The sequence below is a fragment of the Erpetoichthys calabaricus genome, chromosome 15, assembly GCF_900747795.2.
Source record: "Erpetoichthys calabaricus chromosome 15, fErpCal1.3, whole genome shotgun sequence".
In the NCBI taxonomy this organism is placed as follows: Eukaryota; Metazoa; Chordata; class Cladistia; order Polypteriformes; family Polypteridae; genus Erpetoichthys; species Erpetoichthys calabaricus.
The window spans coordinates 103,262,543-103,290,225 of record NC_041408.2 but is presented as its reverse complement, the minus strand read 5'-3'; the positions used below and the strand labels follow the sequence as shown (position 1 = coordinate 103,290,225).

General features: G+C 40.8%; 1 protein-coding gene across 1 annotated transcript in view; it reads left to right on the top strand.

Annotated features, from left to right (window-relative positions):
• Positions 1-8,659: 8,659 nt before the first annotated feature.
• LOC114666033 (mucin-like protein) overlaps positions 8,660-27,683 on the top strand; it is a 50,680-nt gene continuing 31,656 nt past the window's right edge. Inside the window, exons 1-6 of the mRNA XM_051919264.1 lie at positions 8,660-9,269; positions 14,897-15,007; positions 19,090-19,304; positions 22,785-22,860; positions 24,771-25,064; positions 26,541-26,777. Of these exons, the coding sequence (XP_051775224.1) occupies positions 8,726-9,269; positions 14,897-15,007; positions 19,090-19,304; positions 22,785-22,860; positions 24,771-25,064; positions 26,541-26,777 (1,477 nt within the window). The 5' untranslated portion in view covers positions 8,660-8,725. The remainder of the gene's footprint in view (positions 9,270-14,896; positions 15,008-19,089; positions 19,305-22,784; positions 22,861-24,770; positions 25,065-26,540; positions 26,778-27,683) is intronic.

Below are 27,683 nucleotides of genomic sequence, written 5' to 3'. Positions count from 1 at the left end.
GGGGAGGTAGATAATTAAAAAATAAAATTGGGGTACAGTTGAAAAAACTTAGGACCCCTCATTGCCAAATGCTCATCACATGCTTGTTATGTTTAGCCCAGGGTTCCTGCCCTAGCTGGGGTTCATCTCCTTGTTTTATATGTTTTTTGTTCACTTCACTTATTGTTTTATGTTAATGTTAAATTCCTCTTTTATGTGCTTTGTTCTCTATTCCTGTGTTATGTTCTATGTATTTGTTGCGTGGTCCTCTCCAAGGGGCGGGGACACCTGCCAATCACCGCCAGGAACTGCCTTCCGCCCTATAAATCTGGAGGGTCTACCATGATTCCTGGTGGTTTATTTCAAATAAGCTTATGAGTGTTTGGTGAATCTTGTAATTCTCCTGTGCTCATTGTAGTTAATGGATTTTTGATCCGTGCTCTGTTTTTATTTTACAGTACTCTACTTTGGATATGCTGTTTTGGGACTTTGTTAGCTTTGGATTACCTTTTTTATCAGGCAATTCCTTTGTCTTTTATGCTCTTCTGAGCATTTTTGTTCACTTTATAAAGATTCTTCAGTGATCTTTTTTGTGTCTAGCCAGGGTTTTTTTTACGATTTTTCCCCTCTAGAGGACTTTTTTGGAACTGTCAAGACTCTGAGCTGAGCATTTGTAACAATGTAATGCTTCCAGTCATATATGGTGTGCTTTTTGGTGGGCTTCTACTCAGTTGTTATTCCAACATTTTAACATTCCTCTTGTGTACTTCTTTCACAAACCAGGCTTACAGCAGTCCCGGTAAAGATGAATTCTACTCTAAAATGGTTTTCAATAGGACAACTGTGGATCTAAACAGATTTTTAGCACAACAGGGAAATCCTGCCAACTTTGTGCCAAGGTGGATCCTGAAAATAACCTGGGATAGCCTCCTCACTGTCTCCTTCCAGACAGTGAACAGCTCAGAGGTAAATAAAATAAAATTAAATGATATTAACATATCCTCTATACTATATTTACATTGCTAGTGCAGTTACTGTATATTCTAAGAATCAGGTGATGTATATATATTAGATATTCTAATGAATTAGGTAATGGAACTGTTGAGATTTAAATGGCACATCTTATATGTGACTAGCTGTCCCCTACAGCTTCGCCCACGTAGAAGTGAAACAGGACAGTGAGGAGGGCCCTGCCCGGCTCCCTACTCCTGACGTCATGCTTCCTTCTCCTCTCAGCCTCTGTCTCGAATTACTGCGAATATATCGCTCCTGCAAGTGATCTATGACTCTTAATCGCGATGAGAGAAGTCACAAAATCAACCGGAATCTAAGCAAATTCTAGAAACAAGACGATGTACATTCATTAAGTAGTTCTCTTGTTTGCTAGATAAGTGGAGGTAAGATACGCCCCTAGGCTGGCACATGAGTGGGGAGGAGAAGTTGCAAAATCAACTGGACTGTTCAAGTAAATTATAGGAAAAACCTGATCTAAATCTGTTAAGTAGTTCTCTCGTGAAAAGCGGACAGACAGACAGACACTGGATTTTATATACATAAAGATAAACAACCAGGTCTTCAAAAATGAAAGGCTGAGTCATCCTGGCATTAGGAAACTGAAAATGTGCTTTCTCATGAAATCTATGATTATTGCCTTCCCTACATGAATACCCTTCTTGCTAGGCCAAAATTAGGTGTCTAAATGATAAAAAGAGCAAAAATCTCATGGAGGTTTATGTTGTGTTGAAGCCTGTGGTGTTGGATTGTTTAGAGTAACCCCTTTTCAATAAGGTGTGCTTTCATTCTGTCTTTGTGTCCCAATGCGATCGTTCACACTTTGCTTCACTGGGAGGATTTTGCTTTACATAGGAGCTAAACTTTAACTTGATGGTACTTCAGATCATCTATCTGATGCCTTGGCCTCATTAATAACCTTTTGCAGACAGTCATCTTATTCTACAGCATCTCAGCAGTAAATCCCAGAAGAGACATAATGATGACCTGTTGGGTTTGGGTTTGGGTTATGCACATATTCACTTAGCTAGACAGCACTGTAATTGTCATGATGGCACTTGGATACAATACCTACAAGTTTCAGTGGCATTGCAAGAATGTTTGGGCTTATGGAAAATATTAGGATCAGTGTTATTTGACAGTGTTCCGTACCCATAATTCAACAAAATTAACAAAAAAAAACAAAAAACAAAGGCTAAAAGTGGAAATATGGTGAGAAACAGACAAAGGTCTCTCCATGAATTCAAATGAAGGGGTAAACTGTGATAAAGTAGAAAAGGTAGACATAAAAACCAAAAGTGCCAGAGAGATGACATGCTAAACACATGGGAACTTGAGGGGATTAGCATCTGAGACCAAAAGAACATCCATCCATCCATCCATTTTCCAACCTGCTGAATCCGAACACAGGGTCACGGGGGTCTGCTGGAGCCAATCCCAGCCAACACAGGGCACAAGGCAGGAACCAATCCTGGGCAGGGTGCCAACCCACTGCAGGACACACACAAACACACCCACACACCAAGCACACACTAGGGCCAATTTAGAATCGCCAATCCACCTGACTTGCATGTCTTTGGACTGTGGGAGGAAGCCGGAGCTCCCGGAGGAAACCCACGCAGACACAAGGAGAACATGCAAACTCCACGCAGGGAGGACCCGGGAAGCGAACCCAGGTCTCCTAACTGCGAGGCCCAAAAGAACAAAAGATTCAAAAAGCTGAAGTTATAACATTCAGGTGTGTCACGAGCTAGCAAGGGTCTTTTGGGATAATCCTTGCCTTTGTAAGTTATTCCACAATGGGATATGAATGGCTTATTTGTGGTAGAAGAAGATCATCATGTGTTAATGGTAGAACATGCCTCGTGGAAAGAAGACACAGACAGGTGCAGCACAAGGGAATTAGGAAAGTCTCAATGACAAAGTAGATAGGGTCCTTATACCTACTGATGATGACCATTGTATTCCACTAATGGTTCTTTCTGTTAGCTTCCTGTCTGATGTGGATTAGCCTTGCACTGGGCCCTCCATAGTGGTATTGGGAGGTAACCATCCACTTTCTGTTCAACATATCTAATAGCAAGAACAGGAGAAACTAGAGCCAAGCAGGAAAGTAGTGTGCCCCAGACAGGAATCCTCTCTGAGTGAGACACTAGTCCAACATAAGTTGCACAAAAATTACTCTAGTGCAACATTGCAATTCTGTGTCACATTTCATACAAAACTGATGTCTTAAGGTGGAGCCCAACGGTGCTGTAGCGGCATTATGTGAAAACAAAAAGAACTGGCATGGTAGATGATCAAGAGTCACAGATGGAAACATACATTGTGTGGTGGCAATATTACTCTCTGTGAAAGAAAGAAAGAAAGAAAGAAAGAAAGAAAGAAAGAAAGAAAGAAAGAAAGAAAGAAAGAGAACGTGGTGATTTTTTCCTAATTTCCACAACTTTTTGCATAAAGATTACTATAAAGATAATTAGCTGGTAGTGTAGTGTCCCACCTGACACACTGAGACCCACAATCACCTGCATTTTAGAGCATCTGGCTGCAAGGTTAAGCACGGCATTATTGAACCTCTCCTTTGCATACTGGGGCTCAGGAAAAGGTATAACGTGCCAGCATCTAAGCGGGTAACTGCCATCACCTGGCACATGTAATGATGAGATTTCTGTTACAATGAATAGCACAGACCACATGAAAAACTGATGGTTCAGCCCGTTATCTTACCAATAAGCCAGCCACTATGTACAGCACCATAACATCTGTTAAAGCTACGTTGCCTCAGGATAAATCACATCATTGACACATGCCACTGAGCCATGACATTTGTCAGCCACATTTTGACATCACAGATGACTTGAGCATTAAAGGAATGTCACTGTTCACGGTTAACAAAATCAGCATCTTTCTCAGTAGGTGCCCTTATTGCAATATGAGTGCATTATACAGTATTTCTCTGAGTCCTTAAAGAGAACTGGATGTTGCTGCAAATTGCCTTTCAATGGTGATGGCTTTGAGGCTAAAGATCTGCTCTGGTATCTGGAAGGTTGCTGGTTCAACTCCCATTACTGCCAGCAGGGATCCTACTTCATTGGGACCTTGAGAAAAGGTCCTTAACCTGAAAGTTGCTCTGGGGTGCTGTACAATGGCTGACCCTGTGCTCTGACCCCCAAAGGCAATGTGAAAAGATAATTTCCCCTTGTTAATGAACTCTTTGAAGGCTGAATATTTTTTCCAAAAAAATGTAGTTTTCTGAAAAGCACACAAAGCAATGGTTTCACACAAAAATCAACATAAAACATCTGTTGCTGCGTGATGTAGACTCCAGTTTGTCATCTCTCACAGGCGGCACAAAGGCTGGCAGGAATGTGTGACAGGCTGGCTTCCAGGCTGTCTTCACATGGTGGGGGGTGGGGGCATCAGTGGTGGTCACAGTCACAGTGTCTGGTTTGAAACCTGATGCCATCATAAGTGGCGGTCCTCCCAGGTGAACATTGTCATAGGCACATCAGCTACAATTACGTGTTCAGCACCACAATCAGCTGGGGATCAATCAGATGATGTCAGTACCTCACTTTTGTTTTCGATCTCAATCTCCAGATCACTTACATCAAAATCAGAGTCCGACAAGTCACAGCCCAATTCAGAGATAATATGCACAGAGTATTTTGCTTTGTCTATTCGCTTTGCTCTCTTACCAGATGTCGATGCCATTTTTGCTCTTCACTATTCATGTGAGCACAGGGAATTTCAGTCAAACCAACAAGGCCAACTTTCTTTATAGCAAAGAGAGTCAAACTAAAATGTAACGGTGGATTTTGCCACCGTTTTCAGTTGATTGTCTCAGTTAATCACTGTTTATAGTTGATTAGTGCAGGGAATCTCAGTTAAACTAATGAAGCTAACTTTCCTTATAGCTTAAAGAGTCGAACTAAAATGTAATGGTGGGTTTTGTCACCATTAACAGTTGATTATCGTCCTCAACCCCTCCTGTTGTCAAAAGTAGACATCCGCCATGAAAGAATTAATATAGTATATCAAAGAAAAAAAAGTTGGACAAAAACAGGTTATATGCACCCACTTCATAGAAAAACTGGATGTATGTGCTTTACTGGTTGGTTAATGGCTTCCAGCACAGTGGGAATGACGGAGTGAAGCTTGGCTGAGATAGTCCTGACCTGTCGGCCAGTTCCGTGAGAAGTGATAACAGGTAGTCAGTATAAACTAACAAATAACCTAAAATGTTTCTCAGTTCAAATTTGCAGCATTCCCCAAAAGGGAAATAAGACTTTTGAGATGTAGTATGTTTGTCACATCAACGCATGTTATAGTAAAGGCTTGATGATATTTATACATGCAAGTTGTCACTTAGCTGGTTTCTCTGCATTTCTCTAATTGATCAAGGGTGTTGTCATTTTCCAGTTTCTCTGAAATGTTGCCCATGCATGTAAATGTACACGTGTTCCCCCATCAAGTTTTCATTTATAAATCCAGATGTTTGTGTAGAAAGTGACATACACACACTTTGAGCCTCTTCTTGTGCGTACACAAGCCTTATAAATGAGGCTCCTGGATTAGGTTCCCACACAGTCTTCTCTGTATGAGACTAAACAGGTTTAATTCTCAGAGTCTATCAGAGTAGGACATGTCCATAAGTCCCCCAATGCACGTGGCTCTTCTCCTCTGCAGAGCTTCGAGTGCTGCTCTATCTTTCTTGTAGCATGGTGTCCAGGGGCCTCATGCATAGAATTCACACTAAAACATGCCATACAGACAAAAGCGGAAATGTTCATAAGAACAAAAAAATCCAGATGCATAAATCTGTGCGTTCACCAACTTCCACGTTCTTCCGCTACATAAATCCCGGTCAGCGTGAAAAGTAACACACGTGCATGCACCTGCTGCCACTCCCCAAACTCCTCCCAGAATTATAATTCTTTGAAAATACAAATCAATATAAATAGCCCTTAAGCTCAGTGTTTTGTGAAAAGACAATGGCAAAAGCACGGGGAAAATAGAAGAAATTCAGCGAATACCAAGTGGAGGCAATAAAAAACATACTGTTTGTTGGTTTATACAGTGGTATAAACAACAAAAGGAAGTTGATCAAGTGACATAGAGTGTCGGAGAAACTCGAAAGCTCAAGTTCATAAAATCGCACAGTGCCCGAAATAAAAAAGAAGTTGTCACATATCAAAGTCGCCGTGAAAAGGCGAGTCATAGCCCACCATCTGAGTGTCATATGAAAGCTTATTAGGGTACAGAGAAAAAAAAATAGGCACACAGTGGGGAAAAAGGCACAAAATGTCAACTTTAATCTCGAAATTTCCACTTTAATCACGTAGTTTATTTTGTAAATAAAATTAAAGTAGAACATCATATGGCACCTGTGCTTATTTTTCTCTCTCATAACTATAGGAGCACTTTACATGCTTTGTTTTGTATTTGTTCTCCTATGTGCTCTATGTGTGTGAATCACTATGTGCTTCTTAAACGGGCTTTCTCTTCCTCCGACAGGACATAGAATCCATTACATTTGTGATATTACAGCTCTCTGAATAATTAAAATACTAAGATGTATACTTTATATCATTTTCATGATGATAGGAATTAAAGCATGTTATTAAACATAGTGGCACAGTGATAGTGACGAGCTGGCGCCTTGTCCTGAGATTGTTCCTGCCTCCCGCAAGATTCTTGCTGTGCCATGCGTGACCTTTGATGAAATAATTTATTGCAGCAGTACTGTCTTTTTCAAATGTACTAACCTCCAATTCCTATCCTTCCTTTTCTTTCTCCAAATACCCAATCGCCACACAATCAGCTCTGTAATAAGCCACCTGTAAGCTTAGAACACCGATTCTTCAAAACTTTTAAGTTACATTGAAATATCTTCGTAGTACACGTTTAATTATTCGGTCCATCTATCCTTCCAGTGTCACGCCAGTCCCAGCAAGAATACAGCGAGGCAGGAACAGTCCCTGAACTAGCTAGCGCTGCAACACCGTGTCCTCACATGTTTAATTATTAACAATATAGATTATTTAAATGAAGTTAAAGTTTTATCTGCACAATATAATAAACATATTTTGCTTTCATCTTAAAAATGATATCGTCATCATATGTAAAGTGGCTCAGGTTGTGCAATATTATAACTGTATCACAAATTTACAGTGAGATGATTGTACTTATAAGTACAAACAGTTCTACAAGGAGCACTTGATGTACTGATTGATTGAGTTTATAGTTCTTGGGATGAAACTGTTTCTGAACCGCAATGTCAGTACAGGAAAGGCTCTTAAGCATCTGTCGCATGAGAGCAGTTCAATAGACAGCATGGCTGAGGCAGCATGTGCTTGATGCTGTATACCAATAATTCTCTTTCCAATTAGCTGCTGTAGAGCTGTGATTCCACACTCAGATACAGTGATATAAATACTCTGAGTGGTGCAGCGAGAGTAATATGGAAAAAGATGATCCGCTGTGGCAACCCCTAACGGGAGCAGCTGAAAGGAGTGGTGGCTCTGAGGCTAAGGATCTGCGCTGGTATCCCGAAGGTTGCCGGTTTGAATCCCCATCACTGCCAAAAAGGCCACTGCTCTGCTGGGCCCTTGAGCAAGGCCCTTAACCTGTAATTGCTCCAGGGGCGCTGTACAATGGCTGACCCTGCGCTCTGACCCCAAGGGGTATGCGAAAACTACCAAATTCCTAATACAAGAAATTGTATAAGGCGAAATAAAGAACAAAAAAAAAAAAAAAAGACGGTGCAGTGACAGTAACAACGCTAAAGCAGCTATGGTATTTGGAATAGTTTGGCCATTCCGTGGACCATTATATTGTTACAGGTTAATTACAGGTTATATAATGGTTACAGGTTACCATTATATTGTTACAGGTTAATTACAATCAGATGCCTTAAACTAATAAACAATATGCAGTTAATTTCAGTGTATTTATAAAGCCGCGTCAGGGATGTGGATCTAAAACATAAAGGGAAACCACACTGGAACAAAAGCACTGCTTTGACACTGGGTGGCGTTAGTTTGCAAAGCCAAGCGGAGAACTTGTGTACGCCAGGGTTTGAGCTAGCGTGAAAATGTGCGTGGCTTTACGCCAAGTTTAGGTTTTATACATCACAATTTGAGTGTGGAAACGGGAGTATGCAACATTTTTGTGCGTACGCACCGTTTATACATGAGGCCCCAGGACTGCACACAATACTCCAGATGTGGTCTCACTTGTACAATCTATAGCTAATGCATAATACAGCATCTCTTGATTTAGATTCAACAGACTTTTACAATATAATGTAATGTCATTATGTATTAAATTAAAGGGTTTTGGGGTGCTGAGCCTATGCCAGCAGTATTGAACACATGGCAAGAACAAACTGTATATGGGATGCCAGGCCTTTACTTGACACACACATTCATCCCAAGTGAAGCGAGAGTTTCCAGTTACTTTAACATACACATTTTAAAATAAGGAGTGAAATAAGATACCTAGAAAAAACATTGTTGTGCAACTTTTAAAAAGAACAAGAGCCAAACCCTTCTACTTTGGTATTATTTAATTGAAAAAAAATATATTTTTAAGGAGTAAATATTATCTCTCATCTGAAATATACTGTGCCAGCTAATCACATGGTTCTGTGTTTCCTTTCCAGACAAACACGTTCCAGTGTATCCTTACAACAGACAACAATCGAACCTTTGCTCTTCTGAAGTTTTCCCAAATGTTGTGGGGCCCTGAACAGAGAGTGCATCACTGGGCCACGATGGGGTACACAAGTGGGGCAACAGAGTTCTACAATGACCCGCAAACACAGCAGAATAACACCTTTGGATCAAAGGGTCGATATCGGCCACATCAGGCCACTGGAAACACAGGGCTCCAAGGTCAATGGATTTATCAGCTTGACAGGATCAACGTCAGTGGAAGCAAGGACACCAATGATCGCACTAAATGCCAGCAGTGGTACCTGAGTGAACCATCTCCTTCCATGTGGACTGCAGACCTTATCCCCTGCCCTTGCCACAGCCAACAGGCTGTAGAGGATGCTAGCTTTTCTTTGGAGATTCTCCCTTTATTAATGGCATCCCAAGTACAGGCTCTGCAGAGCTTAAACTCTGATGGTGCTGTTTTTCAGTCATTTTTACCCAACAGCCAAGGTGCTGGGCATAGATGTACCTATGATCACAAAGGATATCTTCTCCATGGCAGCTCTGAGCGCTACTTCATCTACAATGCTGAGGCTCCTGTTGTTCAAGACCACATCAGTAAGTGTTACTTTTTTAACTATGACACATGAACAGCAATAAGGTCTTCTACCAGGCCAAACTCCGCTGGAGATTGACAAGTAGAGAAAGTTAAGGCTTAGTGTGATAAGCCAAGTCTGCAGACAATTTAAAAGTGGCGTATCATAGCCAGATAAATAGTTATAGTGGAAAACATTGCCTGATATTTTTGCGCTTTGGTGTCCCCTTCCATGTTGTCTCACTGATCTGAAGTCCTGCCAGTCAGAGGGCTTCTCCAGGCTTGAACAGGCACTACGCTAAGGCATGTGTCCAATGCCGCTATTTTAACTCCTGGCGCGCTTTCGATTTGGAACGGCCGGACAGGGCTTGGCAGTTGAAATTTAAGTCCAGAGCGCAAGGTTGTAATCTTTTGACCGGTCTTCTGGATTTCAGATACTGCAAAGTTGGTGGAGCAGAGAGAAGAACATTTAAATCTGTAGATGTGAGACGTGCTTACTTTCTGACTTGTATATATTTTTGTAGAAGTGTGTGTGTGCTGCTTTTTCATTATTGCCTTTGTGCATATTTTTCACTTTTTATTTTTGATTATTATTCTGTCCATCCTTCACAATCCGTCTGTTGAAGAAGACGGAGGAAGAAAAGACCTTTTCTTTTTTGTTGTTGGATTTTATTATCACTTTTTGCTTTGGATTCACTGCAATTATTGTATATGGCAGCTGCGCTTATTTTTCTCAGAGATTTACTGGCGTCCTGTCCAGGGTTTGTTTCTGTCTCGTGCCTTGGGGTGACATATATAGGCCCCAGCACCCCCTAAGACCCTGTTTATGACAGAGACGTATTTTTCTTAATGTTCATGCATTGAACCAGGACCGGTATGAGGGTACATGGCACCCCTAGAAAATGCTGGGTGCAAGCACACAGGATTTGTAAATGACATCGAAGAGAGAGACCCCCTTGGAGATTGGCCCATGCTCAAGTGCTTGTGTTGTTTTTTGGGGGTGTGCTTGGATGGGGTATGTTGGGGCACTCCTAGGATTCAGCCTATGCCCAGGGCAGGCCCTGCATTGAATTGTGTATATACAGTAGCTGCAAGACATTACTGTAAATAGTTATTAACACATCTGGAATAAACCAGAATTATGTCTTTTTGGAACAGTCATCATTGTCTATGTCTCAATTTTCCCGTCCCCTGGACCTTCAGTTAAAACTCGAGGTGCCCAGAGTCTGAATCTGTGCAGCAGCGCCATTGTACGGGGCACCACATTTACAAAAAATATTGATGAGGCTTACATTCTGGTGGCCAAACTAGAGAAACCTTCAGCCATCCATGGAGTTGTGCTTCTTTATCTCTGAAGATGTCTTCCTTGCACTGAAGTAAGAATTATTTTCACACGAGAGCAAGGCTATGGTGAAATCATTACTGGTGGAAATGACCAAGCCGTATAAGAAAGAAAAAAGATGGGGCAAGTAATACACTTTTTATCATGTTCTGTAGCTGATTTGGGGAAAATCTGTCAGCAGTGGCAGCCCAAGGACACAAATGGTAGAGTTTATTTCAGCAGGACTGAGAAAGCAACCTGCTTGTTTGTTTTATACAGTAAACAGACTGACTGCCATTACAGAAATCCTTGGCATTTGAAATACGTCAAAGACTTTCAGAGCTTCATAGACTTAGTAGACTACTCAGTTCAACCTTTAAAAAGAATCTGGATGACAAATAGAGGCAGCTTAGTTATTAGCTAAACAGACAAGCTTGATAGACTGAATGGTCTCCTCTCGTTTGTCAAATTTCTTATTTCCTTCTGTATTTGGAATCTCGGCCTTTGTAGAAGTTTCCTGTGTGACCACCTGGGCACTCCAGCCACACCAGACACAGACACGGCACGGCACGGCACATATTTTATTTCAGTGGGGAAGAGCTTTTCTCTCACTCCCCACAACTGTAGCACAGCACACCGTCCACAGAAACACACAGCAAGTGTAACCTTTTTACTTCCTCCTTTCTTCTTTCCACGGCCAACAGTAATAGATCATACGCATGTTGCTTCTGAGAATCTCAACCCCTTTATTTACTCCCGCAAGCCAAGTACGCCCTCTGAGAGAGCAAAGGAAAAAAAAAGAAAGCAATCGTAACATAAAATGAGGCTCCTGCACAACTTTCTGGAGTGCTTCTATTCAACTTTTTTTTTCTCTCTAGCAAGCCAACGCACCTGCTGACATAAACTTAACACAAAATGAATGAGCTAATAGACATTAAAATTGTTTAAGTACTACAAAAATATTAAAAGTTACATAGGGTTTTACATTGAGAGCTAACTACAACCAATATACACTTTAAGACTATATAAACAAACCGCAATACCTGAAAGAGCAAAGGAAACAAAAGAAAGCAATCGTAACATAAAACGAGGCTCCTGCACAACTTTCTGGGGTGCTTCTATTCGACTTTTTTTTTTCTAAAAGAGAGGGGAAACAACACAAACAATCACTTCAATGCTAAAATAACAAAAATTATTTTTAAACAACAAAAAAAAACGAAAAAATAAATAAACTGAGCTCCATAAGTCCATCCTACCTCTAGCAAGCCTGCTGAAATAAGGACGCAAGTACCCATAAGCGCACCCCAATCGAGAGCCCACAACACATGCTCTCCCAATAATTGGTTACTACCTAACATTATGTACATCTCTCTATTATAAAAGAAAATCTTGAGACAGGACGAGACTATTGCCAAGAGATTTTTTCAAGTCCCGCCCTCCTCTCAACCATTTACGGTTAATGGCCCACGCCCACAGTCCTCTTACCTTTCATTCGTGTGAATGCTTTAGACAGACACAATTCCTGCTACATTTCCCTCACTTTAACTTCCCAATAAAAGAAGACATATTATGTTCAAATCTTATTGAAGAATTTCATCCTGAAGGGTTATCAAGAGAAGAAATGAGTACCCGGGCAATCCTAGCACAGAGAAGTGATGAAGTCAAATGAATTAACGCCAAAAATATCGATCAGTTACACGGCAAATTGGTTAAATGCAAATCGATAGACTATGCTGAAAGAGTTGGTGGTGATTGTGCGGAAGATGAAAACATAAACTTTCAATATCCTGAAGAATATCTACAACCGTTAACACCATCTGGTCTACCACCATCTGAATTACTGTAGAAAGAAGGATGTAACCAAGAAAGGTAATGTAGTTCATCTTCCGCGGATAACATTAGACATCCAAGGAGATCTTGATATGCCATTTGTATTAAAACGTTAACAGTTTCCCATTAGAATAGCTTTTGCAAAGACAATTAACAAATCTCAGAGCCAAACATTCGAAAAAGTCCAAATACAGAATCAAAATTCAATGCAATATTGACAAAAATTTAATTAAAAAAATTGTTTTTACTGACGTTTTACAGTAAAAGTGTAAGTTTAAAAAGAATTTGCATGTTAATTTCAAAGCCAAACACAACAAAATCGTATAACGCAACGAAAAACTGTAACGTAACATGAAACATTATTTACTTTCAAATGATTACGTTTTACTATTGTTTACTATGGTTAATTACTCCCTGTAATGTAAAATAGTTAGTTCTATTATGCATATGTAACAAGTCTCATGAAAATAACAATCTGTTTAAATTGTACATCTGCATCCCCATATGCGAGTGGCACAACCGCAAAGAGGACCGCTGATCTGAGGGTTGGCGAGTGAAGTGAGCCCCCTAGTTATCAACAGAAAACTGCTGTGAAAAGCCTTGGGGAAAAACAGCACATGGTTTGTAATGGAGTCCTACTATTGCTTTTCAGAACAAGATGGAAAAGCACTCTTCTTTTGTTGGTTGTGTAATATAGACGCTATATAGCGCCTGACCCGGCACAGACTGACGCAGAGGCACGTACTTAAACAAAGCACACTTTTATTTTTCTTCAGCCGTGGGGCACGCCTTCCCCGTGTCCCACAGGCCCAACACAGTCCCAAAACACTCACAAATATTACCACAACACTCTTCTCTTCTTCACCACCACTCCTCCTCAGGCTTAGTCCTCCTCCTCCCGACTCTGGCTCTCTCGAGTGGTGGTGGCTGGCCTTTTTTATACCCCACCCGGAAGTATTCCAGGTGCTTGATCACCTGGGCCTGATTGCATTTCCGGCTGGGGCTGAGGAATTGACCAGCTGGGCTACAAAGTCCATGCAGCTCCCCCTGGCGGCCATCCAAGCCCCCAACCAGGCTGTGGAGGACTCCATGTCCCATGGAGCCATACGCCAGGTTGGGGAATCATCGTCCGCCAGGGAGGCTGCCACCAAGCATCCCGGGGGAGGTATTGAGCTGCCCACGGTGGCTCCCCCGGAACAGATACAGCAGGGGCGTCCCTACCGGGCATGGGACCCGGCTGTCCTTTACAGTTGGCAGACATCTAAAATCCAGCAGGATAGGTCCACTTGTTTTATAATTTGTGGACAGTTGTTAGGAAAATACACATATTTCAGAAAATAATATTAATTGAAATTTAATCTTTCTGTTGGTCATCCTAATAAGAGCATCTAGTATCTGTTCTTTAGTAATTTTTCCTATTCTATGTCTGGCTTTGAATAATATGCTTTTAACTTATTGCAAGATTATTAATACTTATATTTCATACATTTATAAAGACCCTGGACCTTGTAACTCTGAACTGGGTTAAATGGCTGGAAAAACTGGTGTATGGATAAATATATCAACAGATATATTTGTATAAACATTCACACAATGCAATTAACCTCTCACACTTCACAAAGATGTATTGCATGGCTCATGGGGTGCACTCATGCAGTCCCCAGACCCAAACAAGAAATCAAAAATATAAGGTAAGGAAGATTTTATTACAACTGAATAAAGAAGATTAAAGGACCTTTGAATCAAAACACAATGAATGAGGAGGTAAAGCAAGAACTTAAAAGACCCTTCACACCTCACTCTGTCTACAACTTCTACCTCTCATTATCTCCTTCTTCCTGGTAAATGAACCCCCATCCACACTTCACCTGATTCCAAGTTTACCAAAGCAGTGGCCACTGGCCTCTTTTACACCCAACTCCCGGGACCACTTCTGAGGTTTCCTCTTCTCTGAAGGATCTCTGGGTCAGGCATAGCCCAACAAAACTCTTGGGTTATCTGCCTAACTCTCCCCCTGGTGGTCCCAGGTCTCCGTTCCAGACAGATGGCTCATTTCTAACCAATGGGCCAAACAAGCCTGCAGGGACCTCAGTAGCAGCCTCCTGCTGCCAACAGCTACAGAGCCAGGGTATGTGCCCACTTTTATTGCGCTCACCCCACTGCTCTTTCACTATATTTACATTTGCTTGCTATCCATGCTGGGGCAGGTTAGGCTTGGCCTCCTGTCTGGGATTTGTTCCCATGCCAGTTGATGAAGGCCCTGACCCCTATCACCATTGCAATTGGTTTTTAATTACTTCTGAGTACCAGTGTGGAGTAAATTACTGACATTGCACTATCTGCCAATACCTTAGTCATTGAACCACACTGCCTGCTCTACTCCTAACTGTCTACAGACAACGGGCCTCCATGTCTCCATCAGTATCGAATACGGTTTGCAAAAGTTTTTTGCTTATTGTCTTAGTGCTGAATAATGAATCCTGATATTTTTCTTTTCAGACAAAGATCTGCTGCCGTTCGACTGGTGCTGTATTAAATCTCCACTATGCCATCTGTATTATACCAAACGGCCTGCAGACAACTGCTCAAAGTACTTCCCTGGTGGCATTGGTAAGGAGTTGCGAAAAACCTTCAGGGCTAATTTGAGGCTTTTAAAGTGTAGAGGGATAGGATTAGGAACAAGTACATTAGAGGATCAGCTCAGGTTGGACTGTTTGGAGGCAAAGCCAGAGAGGCGAGATTGTGTTGGTTTGGATGTGTGAGGAGGAGAGATGCTGAGTATATTGGGAGAAGGATGCTAAGGATAGAGCTGACAGGCAAGAGAAAAAAGGAAGGCCTAAGAGAAGGTTTATGGATGTGGTGAGAGAGGACATGCAGGTGGTGGGGGTAACAGAGGAAGATGTAGAGGACAGAAAGATATGGAAGAAGATGATCCGCTGTGACAACTCCTAACAGGAGCAGCCAAAAGAAGAAGATAGTGTAGAATTGACCATCTATTCTGCCTGTCTAGAAAATCTACCTTAATAAAAAGATAAGTGTGTATGTATCTGTATTTCCGTCTGGTTGCTATGTTTCTGTCATATCAAAAGATGGCAGATCACAAATAGTTTTAGCAATAAAATACATTGCAATTGTCATTCCAACAGATGGTGCATCACAAACATTAACACTGTTTTTACGTATCCCATAGCAAATTGCAAATAACAGAGACTCATGCATTGCATGGTGAACCGCAAATCAAATCTACTTTGATTATTTAGATTTCAACCCACCTTAGATGGGTAGCAAAACTAGTCACTATACTAATTTGATAAGATGTACATGTCACCACACTCTTTAAAATGTTCTTCAACATCCCTGTGCCACTAGCCTTGCTCAAAATATGTGGATAAGAGTTTATTACATAACTAACATTGACTGATGCTGATATTCACTTTTCAAATCCTGGACATTTTTCCTGTATTGTAGCTTTAGTTTTGTATGCCGTGATTCTTGTCCAGCCATCCTCATGGCCATACTTTACACTTTCCTCTCAGCTACTTTCTTAGTTTCCTGTTCTTTGAACCTTTTCATTATTCCCTTGTTTGGCATATTGTAGGTTACATTTTTTGCCTTACCCCATTGCATTTTTCAGCTTGACATCTGTTTTTTGTTTTGAAATTGAGCCAATGGATGTTGTGCACACATTGAGGAGAATGATGTATAAATAAAAATAAAAAATACTGAAAGGTCACAAGATGAAATAAGACAACAAGTATCTACAGAATCAAACTTGAAATGACAGGCAAAGAGTTGTTTCTAAAAATACATCCAAACAGATATTAAAACCAAAATGTAAAGCCAAAACATAATTGGTCATGAAAAGCAGTCAAAATGCCAGAATTAATAATTCCATAATCAAAGCAAATCATTTGAAGCCCTTGAAAATAAAGTGCTTTATTATCAAATGCTTGGATATTCAGTACAGCGTCCCACCATTATGTTCCCTTCCGGGATTACAGTAAAAGTGATATACAGTATGTTCTGACCCAATGAAGGTGCCCTGGAATATTTTAAAATAAAGGAGCAGAAGAAATAATGTGAGCCAGAAAAGCAAGCAAAGATACTTAACCAGGAAGCCAATTAAACACTATCATCACACCAAAATCCAAATCCCAAACGTCATAGTCAGAAATACATAGATCAGGAGCTCTAACTAAATTAACACACACTATTCTTTTTTTATTTGTCCACAAACTTGGATAGGAAGGAGGTGTTTGGGAAGAACTTTATACCACTGACCCTGGAAATAAAACTTGTGGCCACCAGGGGATGCTCCAGCTCCCCAAACACCCAAAACAAACAGACTTGGACAAAAGTTGCCAAAAAACAAGGTTTTTTTTTACTTGTGTGAAACTCTTTCAGGGAAGAGTTTCACACAGCACACCAACAAGTACAATTCATCACAGCAAACACTCTCTGTCTTCTTCTCTTTCAGCCTCCTCCGCTACTCCCAGCAAGCTTCGTCGTCTTCCTCCTCCTCCCGACTCTGGCTCCCTTTATCCCAGACCCAGGAGTACTTTCAATGTTTGGGCACAGCCCAGTGGAAGTACTTGTAGGTCAAACTGAATACCCTTAAAGCAGGGATGAGGAATCCCTGTAGCACTTGTGGAAAGCGGCCTGGACACAGACAGGCAGACATGTTTTAAGCACCCACAACACGTTTATTATACAAGTTAATATTTATACAGGTGCACACAACCCCCAAAACTCCCTAAAAGTCTAGGCCTCACAATGCCTTCCTTTTCTTCAGGCCGCCTCCACTCCTCTCCTCCTTGACTTCATCCTCTGCACTCCCGACTCAAGCCATCGAATGGTGGAAGGCGGCCCCTTTTAACCCCCACCCGATTAGCTTCTGCCGGCACTTCCCAGTGTGGCGGAAGTACCGGCTGCACACCCGGAAGCACTCCGGGTGTCCCTGGTCTTCTTCCCTCTAGCACTTCCGGGTGTGGCGGAAGTGCTGAGGGCCAGGGCTCTTCAGGCATCTGGGCGCCCCCTGGCAGTGACCACAGGCCCCATATCATCCAGGTCGGCTGCCCTCTCATGGTCCGGATGAGTGTAGTCCCTCTTCCAGTCCTCCTGGGTGTCCCGGCTGGGTACCACCCCCAGCCACTCGCCACACACTGAACTTGACAAGGCTGTTCTAGAGGACTACAATATCCAGTGTGTCTTGTGGGTATCTGCACAGGTACAATTGCCCAGGGAAGCTGCCTCCTATTGTGTCTAGGAAGCCCACAGTCCTGTCGGGTTGTCTCACCCTGGCCTTCGACTTTGCTGCCCTCCTTGCCAGGTATTATTCCTGGATCCATCCCAGCCAAGATGTCAGTGTACCCAGTGTACCCTGTCTTCTGGGCAAGAAAGGACAATCTTGGCCTGTTTCTTGTAGCAGCATAGGGATGGCCTCCGGTCCAATTAAGGAACCATGCTCCATTCCAGCCAGGACACCCGCCCATGTGTGTCGTCCATCACAATATATAATAAATAATAGAACCCAAAGGTGGCCAATGCTGTACAACATCAAAGCAATGTGAAAAACAGCCATGGAAAAAAGAAAAAAATCTCACGTTACTTGTGTCACATAATCCAAGTACCTGCTATCCAATTATTTGTTCAATATGTATAGTGCTAGAGTGTGGTACCGTGTTAGCCATTATGAATATAGTGAGAAGTCAAGCAAAATGACACCTTTTATTGGCTAACTGAAAAGATTACAACATGCAAGCTTATAATTTCCAACTCAGGCCCCTTCTTACATCTTGCCTGAAGAAGGGGTCTGAGTTGCCTCAAATGCTTGCATATTGTAATCTTTTTAGTTAGCCTATAAAAGGTGTCATTTTGCTTGACTTCTCACTACACTCAATATGTGTAAAACACATTCATTTTTTGATAAAACTTTTTAAATAAATGCTTCCTGAAACATTAGTGAATAACTTAAGCAAGAACTTTCCCATAATACTGAGCTTCTAATCTGAAGATCTGCCTCTCCCCCTCATTCATTGGTCAAGAGTCCAGTCTTTATTCAGAAGCGCAGTTTTATGGGAATGCATCTGTTGTTTACAATGTGCACTCCTCATTTTTCCGGATGTACTGTATGTGTTTAGCAATATTTATTTGAATTTTTTTTTCATTGTTTTTTTTCTCATTGTTTGCTGTTGTACAAAATTGCCCACCATTGGGTTCTATTATGTTATATTTTTTTATTTTTCCATTCTGCATGAAAAAATGAGATTAAACATTTTGCCTGGCAATTACTATAAACTGCATGGAGTAAATAAGATACAAAAAATATATATTTTGGTTGGAGTATTCCTTTAACAAATTAAGACAAAAAATGGTGGAACTTGGAGGTTGTATGGCAAGAAGAAAGGTAGGGTACCTCTGACCTAATGGTCACTCTACCTCGTCAGAATACAGAAGCCCAGTCATTGATATTGCACCTTTCAGACTGAATGCCGTCTCACTGTGCTTTTCAGCATTCATTTTATAAACAAAAGAAAAAAAATAAAAATCAATGTTATCACATTATGTAAAAAATGAATTTTATACATTGATTACAGGTACACACTATACTTAGTAGAGATGTTTGGTTGAAGAACAAGGCACAATTCTTCCCTTCTTCTCACTTTGTTTTTTTTTTTATTTTCCTTTCTAAGGTCTGTTCTATGGAAGCCTGCATTTCAGGACCTTTGATGGGATGGACTACACGTTTACAGGGCTCGGCGAATATGTCATTCTCAGACTGTCATCTAGCAAAGGGACCAACGTGTTCACTCTGCAGGGCCTGACGGAGGTGGTGAAAGTTGACCAAGCACCAGCAAGTGTCACTGCCTTTATGCGCCTTGCTGCTTTCTACCAAGGGAAAGGCAAAGTAAGTACTGTGTGTTCCTTTTAAGTCTGCTGGGAACAGTACAAGGGTCAGCTTTCTACATAACCTTGACTCTTGTTCTCAGTGAGACACTGTCTATTTAGCCTGTCCTTCATTATTTTGTAGTGAACTTTATATCTGTAAAAACAGATTGTAGAAACACCTTTATCCTAAAACAGGTCACATACAGGACTTTGTGCTCAATGCTGTTGAGGCAGACTATGGTCTCTTGAGACCCTGCATTGATTAACCCTTGTATACATGGGACTTTCAACAAACACTAACTACTACATACCTAGGGTCTTTATATTTATAAATCAATCAAGCCACAAATAACCAGAACTGTCCAAACTTTTATTGAGACCACTTCCCTGAACATTTTACTTCTTTTAAAACTAATTTTCAATATGTAACAACTTTTACTGAATATATTTACCCTCCTGCATAACCACTGCTTAAGCAATACAATGAAATACAAAATGTCTAGGTAATTGTTGAGGAAAATAATTTCTATATCCCTTTAGCACCTTGGACTCTTTGCCTCACAATATCTTAGAAATGTTTTAAATACATCAGCCGTTATTGTTCTAAAGCGTGCGGCTGTCCAGAGCTAATCCTTGAAAGAGTGCCATAAGATTACAATAAAACAAAGGCGCTTTAGAGCTACTTCTGTCTATCTGGTTAAAGTATGCAGATGCTTGTCTTGGAAACAGCCTCTGATCTTGAGTCTTAGCACCATGAATATAATATAAAATAATATAATATCCATCCATCCATCCATCCCATCCATTTTCCAACCCACTGAATCCAAACACAGGGTCACAGGGGTCTGCTGAAGCCAATCCCAGCCAACACAGGGCACAAGGCAGGAACCAATCCCGGGCAGGGTTGCCAACCCACCGCAGATAACATAATATCTCTCTATATATAAAATCCAACGTCTGTCTGTCTGTATGTCTGTCCGCTTTTCACGAGATAACTACTTAATAATTATATTATATTACTAGCCATCTGCAATTATTTCACCAAAGTTTCAACTTTAAATTTGTTGCAAATTAAAAGAAGACCTTGGAACACTTAGTTCTTGAACAAACTATAGACCAGTATTAAATGTATACACAGAAAAGTCTGAAAATATAAAACCGCCCTAAGTTTCATCAGTCAGGGAGGATCACTGAGAAAATTCCCTGTGGCAGTCCTCCCTACACTACCTTTTCCGGTGATTCTGGGGCAGGACTGGTCTTTACCTTTATCCACTGTCGCGGTAATACATATTGGCAATCAACAATGGAAATGATAGATAGATAGATAGATAGATAGATAGATAGATAGATAGATAGATAGATAGATAGATAGATAGATAGATAGATAGATAGATAGATAGATAGATAGATAGATAGATAGATAGATAGATAGATAGATAGATAGATAGATAGATAGATGTTTCTAGGACATGTGAGGCTGGCTTAGTTGATTCGCGGAGTCCAATGAGCTCTTCCATAGAATGAAATTCTCCCTGGACCGGCTGGGCTAAGTTTTTGGGAAGGCTCTGTATAATCAGGAAGCAGGCCACCTGTTGTACTTTCTGGAATGGACTTAATTCAAATGGCCATAGCCATTGTGCCACTTGTGCCCAGAGAGCCTTTGCTTGTTCTCTGACTGGCTTGCTAGGACTGAACTCCCAGGTTCTCAATTTTCTTACCTGCTGGTCTGGGGAAAGCCCATGTTTATCTGGGGTCTCATCCCCAATGGGTGGCTCAGCTCTCTCCTCCAAGAGAACATGATGAGCCTCCTTCTTTTCCCTCCCCAGGAACCAGCCCACGTCTGTGAGTCTCTCTCATACTCTACCTGTGGTTAAATACCAGCCTGGTTTTATGTATAGGGAGTGAAGCCTGTTCCAAGTTACTCCTGACCCCCGGACTAACTCCCCACCTGGAAACTCGGCCTCAGTACTTTCCCACCTGGTTAGTGTTTTGGTCCTGGCCCATTTTCTTCGAGGAACACACCATCCTGCTGACCACGCCACTGTCACAAGAACAAACCACAGACATAAGAAGGTTTAGGGCAGCCACCCATATAATATATCCTGGCTGCAAAAAGGTTGAAAATGCTAGGAAGTTTACAAGACTGAGTCCAAAACAGAACTGAATAGGTGAAGGTAAGATGGAGGTTTTAAGAGCTGGTGGAGGAAATTATGTCATCTATGCCGGAACTGGAAGTGACATCTTATAGACTGCAAGTGGCGTCTTCAGGGTTGCCGGAACTGGAAGTGACATCATCAGGGTGTGGAACTGGAAGTGACATCATCAGGGTTGCTGGAACCTGGCAGGATTTCCCAGGAATGGTCTGCAAGGAACTGAGATAGACAATCGGCACACTCCGCCATCCCCTGGTCTGGTGTAGTATTACAATTACTCTTTAGCTGCCTCTTAATCGCACGTGTGTGACAATATACTGTATATATATATATATAATATATATATATATATATATATATATATATATATATATATACTATATATATATATATATATATATACTGTATACAACGGCAATCCCAAAAGTAAGGTCTCCAAAGTGGTGGGGACGTAGAGAAACTGTTCGTACGGCTGTTGGCCACACTGTTGTGAATGGTGCTTCCTCCACTCCCAAACAAGCATGTGCGGCTTCGCTGGGATGCTAAATCTTGGCTTGGCAGCCCTTGAAAATGGAGCTCCCGTTAAACGCTACCACCAAGTGCGAAGTTCGCGCAGGAGACCATCAATTTCCGACGAGACAGTCGCAAAGGTTGAGGGAAACATGCGTAAAGATCGGCGGTTGGAACTTCATCATCCACCCACCCTATAGTCTGGACTTGGCACCCAGTGACTATCACCTGTTCCCTAGTTGAAAGAATATTTGTCCGGAAGGCGATTCTGCTCCGACGAAGAGGTGAAAGATGAGGTTCAACGCTTCCTGAAGGACATGGCAGCGAGCTGGTATGACATGGGCATTCTAAAACTACCACAGCGTCTACAAAAATGCATCGACCGAAATGGCGATTATGTAGAAAACAAATAAGTCTTTAACCTTTAAAATGATGTAAACATTATAGAAAATAAACGGTTGTTTGTATTTCTAAAAAAATAGGAGACCTTACTTTTGGGATTGCCCTCGTGTGTGTATATATATATATATATATATATATATATATATATATATATATATATATATATATATATATATATATATATATATATATATATATTATATATATATATATCAAAGGACTACAGAGTAAGTGCTTTATTTTATAATTTTGCCATACTTGGAGAGAGAAAACTATTGAAAACTTTTTCCATAACTAATTTTATTCAGTAATTTCTTAATTACATTAAATACAGTTTAACAGAGAAATGAAGAGGTTCAAGAAGATGTTATATAAAAGAATAAGCATGCATGGATTTATGAAAAGATTTTAACAGAATGAGACTTTTGGTACAGGTGGAGTGGAGGCCAGCGAGCAATGAAAGTGAGCTCCTGGTGTTACTGGATGATGAGGAAGTCAGCATGCCATCTGGTGAGTACACCTTAAAGAGACGGTAATAATAATACTACTAATAATAATAATAATAATAACAATAATAATAAATTTTATTTAATAGGGCACCTTTCTTAACACTTAAGGTCTCCTTACAATAGAATTAAACAACAGTAATCTCTCTATATATAAAATCCAACGTCTGTCTGTCTATCTGTCTATCTGTATGTCTGTCCGCTTTTCATGAGAGAACTACTTAATGGATTTAGATCTGTTTTTTTTCTATAATTTGCTTGAATATTCCAGTTGGCTTTGCGACTTCTCTCATTGAGATAAAAATCTTGCTTGCAGGAGAGATATATTCACACTAATCTGAGATAGAGGCTGCGGGCCGAGGGGAAGGGGAAGCATGACATCAGGAGTAGGGAGCTGGGGAGGGCCCTCCTGACTGTCCTGTTTTACTACTACGCAGACGGAGCTGCGGGGGACACCTAGTAAGATATAAAAACAAACAGGACGATAAAATCAAATAGCAATCTGGTACAGAGGTAGTAGCAAACATCAAAGATAAATTCATAATTGGCAAAGATGAATTCATAATTGTGTTACTGCATCTAGATGACAGATATTAGAGAGAAGAGAATTCCAGAGTTGAGGAGCACTATGAGAGACGCTCGAGCTCCTATAGAACAGAGTTTGATGTGTGGTACAGAAAGTAGAGCTGCAGATGAAGATTAGAGGGAGCGAAAGAGAGTGTAAGATAAGTAAGATAGGGAGGAGCAAGATTGTGGAGAGCTTTAAATGTTAAGAGCACTATTTTGTATTGTATTGTATGTCTTAGTACAATAGTATTATTGTATTAGTATTGTATTGTTTTGTATGTCTTAGTCACGGACCTTGAGCAAGAGTATATCCCTGTTCACTTTGTCCTTTTTTTGTTTAAAACACCCAGATGCAAGTGGTGTGCTCTTAAATTTTGGTACCCATCAAATAATCTGGTGCTTCCATTTTCTCCCTTTTTCAGATTGGAGGCTGCAGTACACTTGCACATATCCAGTTTATACCATTTATTTTTGCTTTCTATTTTCTAATAGTGGATTTTTTAGGAATTTATACTTTTCCAGTATATTTATTTCTAATTGCTTTTTGGCACATTTTTAATTTTAACTTCTTTGATGCACTTACTTGATACACTTCATATTTGAGGTATTTTATTGTTTTCATGTGCTTTGCTCCCTTTTATTAGTATTTACTGTGTTAATTTCTTCCACTTAGTGAATTGTATTTTCAATTTCTGACACATTTTTTTCCTTACATTTCCAGTGTTTTCAATTACTGTGATTTTCTGGAGTTTACCATTGTGGATGATATTTTAATGCAGCTTACGGTTATGAGCCAAAGATGTTTTCAGACTCTACTCAGGGATTTTTAAACCGTGCCTGTGATTTTCATTTAATTTTAGTTTGAGACTTCTCAGTCAGGCTCTGCACGACTTATGTTATTAAATTTATTTTTAAGTACTTGATTTTTGTGCATTTTAACATTAGCACAGGTTATTTCAGCTAACTCTGAATTTCCTATGGATGTATACAGTGGTCTATAAACAGAATAAGCTTATCTAAGACTTGAACCCTGGGTAGAAAAATGTGATGGGCAAATTTATCACATTTAATCTGTTACTGAATATTTAATATCAGAAATTACAAATGCATTTTTGAAAGGTCTTTTTCCAGAAAATAACTTTGAAACATGCACTTCCAACCATTTCTTCCTTATTTTTAATTCTGTCCCTCCATAGATTTCTGTTTTTGCCTGTTAAGGCAGAAAGTGTAATCGCTGAGTTCTGCCTGCCACATTCTTTGCTTTTGGCACCTACAGCAGCCAAAATGTGGTAAGGAAGCAAAACATGGCAGAAGTCCAGTTTAACTGACCCTGGCTTTATTTTGTAGGTGATGGCCTTTGGCAGTCTCCACAGAAGGACTTTGCCCTCCTCCACCCTGTGGACACGCAGAGTGTTCTCGTCTATAGCTCTGGTCTGCAAATCTCAGTGGACATGGACTCAAGTGGCCATTTGAGAGCAGTCATTAAGGTCCCTCAGTCTTTTTACAACCGGACTGTTGGTCTACTGGGACAGTGGAATGGAGACAAAATGGATGACTTCCTCTACTCCAATGGAAAGCGTTTATCTTTCAAAGATGGGAAAATCCCAACTGAGAAGGCAATCTATGACTTTGGCCTTTCCTGTAAGTTGTACTACACACAATACAATGAAAAAGCTACTGCTTAAAGCAAATTAGTTTTAAGATTTGGATCTGTCCATTCATTGTTTGAACATGAACATGGTCTAGAGCCTATCATGCCAACAAAGTGCAAAGTGGGAGCCAGTCCATTGCTGGACACACACATTCACAACAGAGCTTAGGAGCGTACACCGATACACCATCTTTCTGCACCCACCACATGGTGACCCACGCAAGGATCCTAAATTAGGACCCAAGGGTAGCCATGCAATGGGGTGACATCTCAGCATCTCACTAGTTCGAATGGAATGGAACAGTGGGAAGTTTTTTTTTACAGTAGCTGGAATACCAATCCTACTACCAACCCAAAAATTTCCCCTTGCAAGTTGGAGGGCCTACCTGCAGGGCTGGATGCTGGTGAACGTCATACCCAGGACAGAGTAATTGCAGGTTAAGGGCCTTGCTCAGGGGTTCAATGGAGTGGAATCACTTTTGGCATTTATTTATTCTTCCGATTGCCAATGCAGTTCCCCAGCCTCAGAACCACCACTCTGACCTCAAGTCACCATTTAATGTAATAAGCAACATCTCTGGGAGATATGACAGACCCAGAAAAAATGGTTAAGGACACAGCCAGAACTTATAAACTCTAGCGACTGAAAATTCTACAAATCAAATCCAAGTCTTGGGAGTGGTAACCACTGTGGTGCCTGAGAGTTAAATGCCTACCGAATGTTTTTGCTCGACATTACCAAATCCTTTCATGATCATTTGTATGATACAAATGTGACCGGTCCATTTTTATGTAGTATTCCTTTTTTCATGAAACTTTTCAATTTAACCTTCTGTCCACCAGTAATGCATAGGTAATTTATAAAACAAAAATAATATAGGGTATAACTTCTTTTGATTTAGAATCTGAAGTCCACATAATCCATCATACTGTATTATAGAAATGTTACCATACCATTCTTCTTCTAATACCTTTTTATTGAAGGTCCTGCTAAATTCATTTATATTCTCCACGTTTCTGAGGAATTTACACATTGAATGAATGATCTCCACAGCACAGTCAGAGTTCACGGAAAACTGGGAAGTTATTCTGCCTCACAGCATTTGAACCCTTATTCAGCTTTTGTGAACTGGCCTGGCGTTTAGTGTTTCAATGTGTTTGATATAGGAATGGCTTCTCATCAGGGTCTTGCTTCTCTCTGCTGAATGGGATGCTCTCCATTTTTCTGAGACCCTAAATGGCAGAAATGTGGGTTGAGATAGTGCATGGATGTATCCTGCCCATATTTCATATCAGATCTGACTAGTAGCCCAAATTACAATAACTAAATAGCATGCAGTCATTCAGGCTGGGTATTTTATGCTGTTCTTGAGTGAAATCTGAGCAGAATCAATTCATGACTTACTGTACATGATCTATGTAAAATTACATCTGTTTAATCTAACATCTGCACTCATTTTCTTTAGGGACTGTCCCCCAACCTGAAAGCTTGATCCCCTCAGACCAGGAATCCAGTAACTTCCAGCCTGTCTTCATGGAGGAGCTCCTGACATCAGTGAGTGCAGACATACTTGAACAAAACAGGAACACCTGTAGAGGGAAGATCCCCTGCCTCCATGACTTTCTTGCCACTGGCCTCATTGATGTGGGCATGCAGACCATCAAGTTCTTGGAGAAATCTGAAAAAATGCTGGCTCTGTTTGGTAAGCTCTTATGGCATCTGAGTCATGTGCTAATGTGTAGCACAATGGCTGGCAAGTAGAATGCCCGCATCATATAACAAAGTTTATAGGACTATCAAGCAGGTGATTGTCATGATCTGAGGAGTCCCAAAAGCACAGGTTCCGAAGCACTCTCAGCAGTTACCTACTAGAGGGGGAAAACACTGTCAAATACCCTGACTAGATACCTAAAGGGCTGAAACAAATCTTTATCATAAATAAATGGTTTATTTTAACACTGGCACATTCCAAAGCTCCAAAGAGCACACAGGAGATGCCTGAAGAGGCAAGGCAGATGCAGCAAATATGTCCCAAAACAGAATCCAAAGCTGGCAGAGGTTAAAAAAAAAATATCAGTCAACACAGTCCCAATACAAAATCCAGAGACAAGGTCAAACACAGAGCAAGGGTTCAAAATCCAGACAATGGAAAACAATAGTGAAAGCACTCCACACCGAGCACGTTCAATGAATGGCCCTCCACACTCTTTAAGGGAGGGCGTCCCATAGTTCTTGGCAGTGATTGGCAGGTGGCCCCAACCCCTTGGGGAGCCAGTCACAAAAAAACAATGGACATTACCTAGGCCATGCTCCTGTCCTAACACACACACACACAAGAATAGGTACATTATAAAAGAAAGAAGCATTAATACAAATAAATAATGCAAAGTTGAAAAATACAGACACAAAACACGACATTAACACCGGCCAAGGAGAAAATGCAGGCTGAAACATGATAGTGATGGGTTAATTTTTACTTAGTTAAACATGATAGTGATGGGTTAATTTTTACTTAGTTAAAGCTAGTGATGAGTGTAGGCAGCAGCGCTACCCATTGCGCCACCGTGCCGCCCCAGGTAGGTTTCAATTCACAAAACATTTTCACAAA